At 38.8% G+C, this 5,231-nt stretch overlaps 1 protein-coding gene across 1 annotated transcript in view; it reads right to left on the bottom strand.

The window, feature by feature from the left end:
* The window catches only part of ror1 (receptor tyrosine kinase-like orphan receptor 1), a 122,655-nt gene extending 117,682 nt beyond the window's left edge, over positions 1-4,973 (bottom strand). The window contains exon 1 of the mRNA XM_083566173.1: positions 4,531-4,973. Coding sequence (XP_083422299.1) covers positions 4,531-4,729 — 199 coding nt within the window. The 5' untranslated portion in view covers positions 4,730-4,973. The remainder of the gene's footprint in view (positions 1-4,530) is intronic.
* Between the last annotated feature and the right edge of the window lie 258 nt (positions 4,974-5,231).

Raw genomic sequence — 5,231 nt, 5'->3', positions numbered from 1 at the left:
TAAAAGCTTTTTAAGACAGAAGTATGGACTGTACCATGCATTTAGAGAGCAACATGTGAGCCGCTTGCACAGACCAGAATCCTCCCTCATGGTGCTTTTTTTTTGAGGTAAAGTGCCTTTAGTGTCAACATTCTGTACTGCTTGAACGCTGCAACAAAACGATCCCGCCCTAATGATTTATGGTCTCACAATCGTTATTAGACCCAAAGTCTGAAATACTGAAGAGCTCTGATTCCGTTTCTCGGCTGGGTCGCACGAAATTCGGGATGAACTTTCTTTCCGTCGTCATAAAAGGAACATTTCGTGCGATATCAACCGTGATCGGCGGGAAAGAAATTCCATTTATGTGAACGCAATGCTGTAACCCACCTACCAATGACAAGCTCCATCCATCAACCAACAAGTCTTAATTTAGATCCCAGCATGCACTGGAGCCTGTACGTGCAGCTAAACGCACATCTGCTATGGGGCCTGCGATGAAAAGCCAGACATAAAGATTGATGTATATCCCTGAGAGCAGCCGGTCAAAAAAAAAGACCTATTTGCAGTTATATCACAATATCTGCCTACTTCTTTAGCATTGTAACAAATATTAAATATATTGCACGTTTTTTTTACTCCATAGAATGTACTAGGGCTGCAGCTATCGATTATTTTAGTAAACGAGTATTCTACAGATTAGTCGATCTAATCGATTATTCGAGTAATCGGATAAGCAGTACTGTTTCTTCATTAAAAGAGCGATACTAAATATACAAGAGAAAACAAGACCGGCCTCTTAAAATGAACAAATCGTTTGTTTCCGTTTTTAAATAAAATAAAATTTTTATTGCTGACATTGCAATCTGTGAAAACCAAGGCCATTTACTGCATTTCATTGCCATATTGCATCAAAAATGCAAATGCAAATATATAAATAAAAAATTGTAAAAACACACTGTATGGAGTTTTCTTTGTGTTTTAGTTTAAAATGATCCCAAACTTTTTGTTGTGTCCTTTGATCTAAGTTTTCTCTCCATTTCTCATTCTGCAGCAGCTTCTGTGTTTACCTATCCAGGGATCTCATTCATAAAGGTGGCGTAGGCACAAAACAAGGCTGAAAACATGCGTACGCCACTTTCCACGCAAAGGTTATGATTAATAAAAAATAAATAAAACTGACGACAGAAAGTGCGCACCTGTAAGCAAGCTCTGAGCCCTGCATACGTACGATGTGAAAACACAGAAGGCGAGAAAGGGAATTGGCAACACAGATACCTTTGTGTGGTTGCCACCGGCTTGCTCATCAGGGACAAACTTACTTATGAAGAACATATTCACTTTTAATCACCACATTATCTGTGTAAAGCTGCTTTGAGACAATGTTCATTGTTAAAAGCGCAATACAAATAAAAATGAATTGAAAGCACAAAACGAGGCTGGAAACGCGTGTACGCCACTTTTATACGTCTATCTTTTATGATTTCTTTATTGGAATGCCTGGATAGTGATAATATATTTAACTGATTGTTTAATAACATGATTTATAGCACAGTGTTGCTCAATTCTCATTTCTCTTTATTGGCCAAAAAAGGCTTCGATTAATTTTCTGTAGCTCTGACTACAGTTAACGTAATGCTCTTGTACTTATATGTAATCATCTCTATACTATAACATAATAAACGCGGCCATGTATGTGCATTTGTATATATATTATAATTATTATACCTGTCCATGGCAGATATTACACGTTTTGAAGTGAAGTTTTGAAGTTAAGTGAGGAGCTGTTAATTTGGCACTGATGTAAGGAGTCTCCAGTGTCAAACAGCATATTTCTCTGCCATTGAAAAGGACAGTGAACTTTGGTGTCTCAGCAAAAAATTAAGAGAATTTATTGTCTTATTAATTGCTACAACCTAAGCAACAACGGGAACTAACTTGTGTCTGCGATGTCCCACAACTTTAAATGTATAAGAAGTGTGGTGTTGTTTACTGAATGAAAATTGAGGGTGATCATGGCCGAATGCAAATCCCACCATCCCGTTTTAAAAGATTTTCGAGTCTGCCCTGTACACCATATAGTGGTTTATGCCTTACTGATTGTAGGCACATCTTTATGTAAACAAACAGGTTCATTAATGGAATTTCTATAGTATAAAAAAAGGAAAAGGTAGACAACCTCAACTGCTCCAGCAGGAAAAACTACGAAATGCTCAAAGCCTGGGCTCCAGGATGAGTTATAAGGCACAATATTGTAGTTATATTAATATATCCCAATTCTAATAAATCTGTACTTATTGAGTGCGCAGGACAGTTTGGGGATTTGGCTTGTACTTCACTCAAGTACTCCCTCAATGCGCTTGGTTAAAATGGACACTTTATCAAATTTAAATAGCGCTTACTGCTTTAAAGGGTATAATTCACAGACTTTAAATAAACAACGACTGTACGCATGAGTGCTACACAAATTAATGCTGATCTCTTGGGTAAAGATAATCAAATTATCCATCACTGTTTGCTGAAGGACTTTGTTGTGGGGAATATGCCCTGAAATACACTTAAAGCACTAAATACATGAGCAAACATCCCACTTTAGCTCTAAATGGTTTTGTTTAAAGCTTGATTTCTTGATAGTGAAAGCAACGTTTCAGCTACAGAGTAGAATAAGTTGCCTTCGGTTTAATCACGCGTCTAAAATGCGAATCTCTGTCCCATCGCTTAAAATATGTTTCGAGGATACTTCTGTTCTTTACACCCGACTTAGTACCGGACTCAAATGAACACCACAGACTCAAATCGACACTTGAGATTTCCCTGATAGCACTTTTGCTAATGTATTTTGCTCAATGGGGGAGTTTGCTCTGCATAATTAGGCGTTATCTTATTCCTAGTTCTCTTTCTGAGGCAAATGAAGCAATTCTACCTCACAAAGGCCCTCCAACCGAGAGGCTTAAGACGCCGACACGCATACTCACTGCACTTTAAGAGCTCCATTGTCATTCTATATAGAGGCAAAACCAACACTGACTCCAGTTTAATTTAAGGATCAACCTTCAGTCAGTATACAGTGGCTATGGGGTGAGGGTATAGAGTCGATAAGGTAAGAAATCAAAGTGCATTAAAGCACTGAAATGAAAGTTTTAGAACCCAGTTTTGAACATTAAAGCTTTTAGGAAACCTTGTACAGACACACATTCACAATGTAGGCAAATACATTGATTTTCTTCACAATTATTGCATGCACACATTAGATTAGTGCACAATGCACTGATTAATTTCACTATTAATGCTCATTTTCACTTTCAAGTGCTCAGGGAACTTATTGTTAAATTCAAGCTAAAGTCCGTTCTTAAATCAACCATACATCTTCATGTTGATTTGTTTTTGATGTGGCGATTTTGTTTCTATTTTGGTGCTCTATATTGTATTTTAAAGAAATGAGCCGTTTTCTGCAGCCATAAAGTCACATGGACACATTCCTGCCACACATCCAATGACGTTCAATAAGACAAATACCTCAGACAATCTTACACACAAAAGATAATGGTCAGTTTACGCCTTAATACGAAAGAAATCGAGAGACTGAGCTTATTTTTACTCCATTTTCAGCTAAATTCCTTGACACTCAATGACACACTGGTGAGAAATCCAGTCCGAGAAGACAGCCCAGCTCTGGGAATATGCTGTTTTAGCAGAGACCTGACTCAGCTATGCATGAGATGACAAGCATGATGGCAATGACAGTGGGATTAGAACAAGAAAATGGACAGATTAAAGGACTAAAGCGCTGCTGCAGTGCTTTCTTTAGATTGAAATCATTTCACACTGATGCCACGATCATCGAGTTATGGCTTTGTGGGTGAGCAAACTAAAAACAATTAATTTGTCAATAGAAAAATAAGAACCAATGCAATTGTCTTAGAATTATAGATATAAAATAAAATTTTCACACAACAAAAGTTAATTATGCTGAATTAAGATGTTTATACTAAAATATGGGGTTATAAAAATACTCACATGAAAGACATTTAAGGTGAATCTTTTTATTTATTTATGGTTTATTATAAGGATGGTGGGCGTTGCTTTAGTCCCGTAGTCGCATGATGCGGATCAGATTAGCGCACGCGATATTCTTAATCTGTCCGACCCCGAGGCGCGAGCGCTTTATGGTTCCACTGTTTCAACCATTACTGTTTAATAGAAATTATCCAAATGACGCAAATATATGCCTTTCTACTGCCAATTAATGATTTCGCAAGTTAATTGGGCGTTATTAAGAAATAATTGAATTGAATTATTAAGAATTAACAGGACGACTATCACCTGCTGCGAAGCAGGTCACGTGGCCTAAATGGACAATTTGCATATAAATAATGATCACAATTATATATTTAAAGTCGTTCAACAGTTTTGCATGCTCCTTGTGGTTTTATAAACATGGCTGTTCCTTTTGCATACGAAGCAGAACAGCGTGCAAACTCAATTACCGCACATTGCCATTGATAACTTCCATCTGATGATGATGATGAGGAGGAAGGGTAAGGCTCTTACCGGCAGCAGCGCGCGCCATGAAGCCGCTCAGTACAACCATGAAGCAGTGCACAAAGCAGCGCTGATGTTGTTGGCATCCTCGTGATGCCAGTCTCTGTGCTGTCCGCCTCGTCCACCACCTTCCTCCGCTCTCGTGCTCCGGAGTCATGCCTGTACATCCGCTGCAGATCGGTTCAAAAGCGCAAATAAAAAAAAACATGGACTGGAAAGCGCACGAGCTCTTTGCGCGCGCGCGTGTTTGCTCTCGCGCTCTTTCTCACTCTGTTATCCCTCTCTCTCTCTTCTTCTCCTCCTCCTTCGTTCAGAAACTGGACTTTCCTTGCACTCCCCACATGCACGCTCCTGTGTACAAGCCGAAACTGCGTGCACACACACTCACACACCCACACACCGCATATTATAGACGCCCCCTCGAGCTGATGCCACGCGCTCTGGACAAAAGTGTATGTCGCCACCTACTGGTGGAAATCTTATACGACATGAACTGCACAACCTCCTGTAATCCGATGGAGGTTATCAGAACACATTTGATCGATATTAAATATGCAATAGTCAGTTTTTTGGTTTATTAATTCTAAACATGGAATATATGTGCATGATTACAAACAGAAACCAATGTATTAGTTAGCAAAAATGTATTAAGCCACTAAAAAACCTGTTTGAGAAACTGGCTACCAGCATCCAAATTCACATTTGAGTGT

This window comes from Silurus aristotelis, assembly GCF_946808225.1.
Source record: "Silurus aristotelis genome assembly, chromosome: 2".
NCBI lineage: Eukaryota > Metazoa > Chordata > Actinopteri > Siluriformes > Siluridae > Silurus > Silurus aristotelis.
This window is presented reverse-complemented; position numbering and strand designations above follow the sequence as displayed.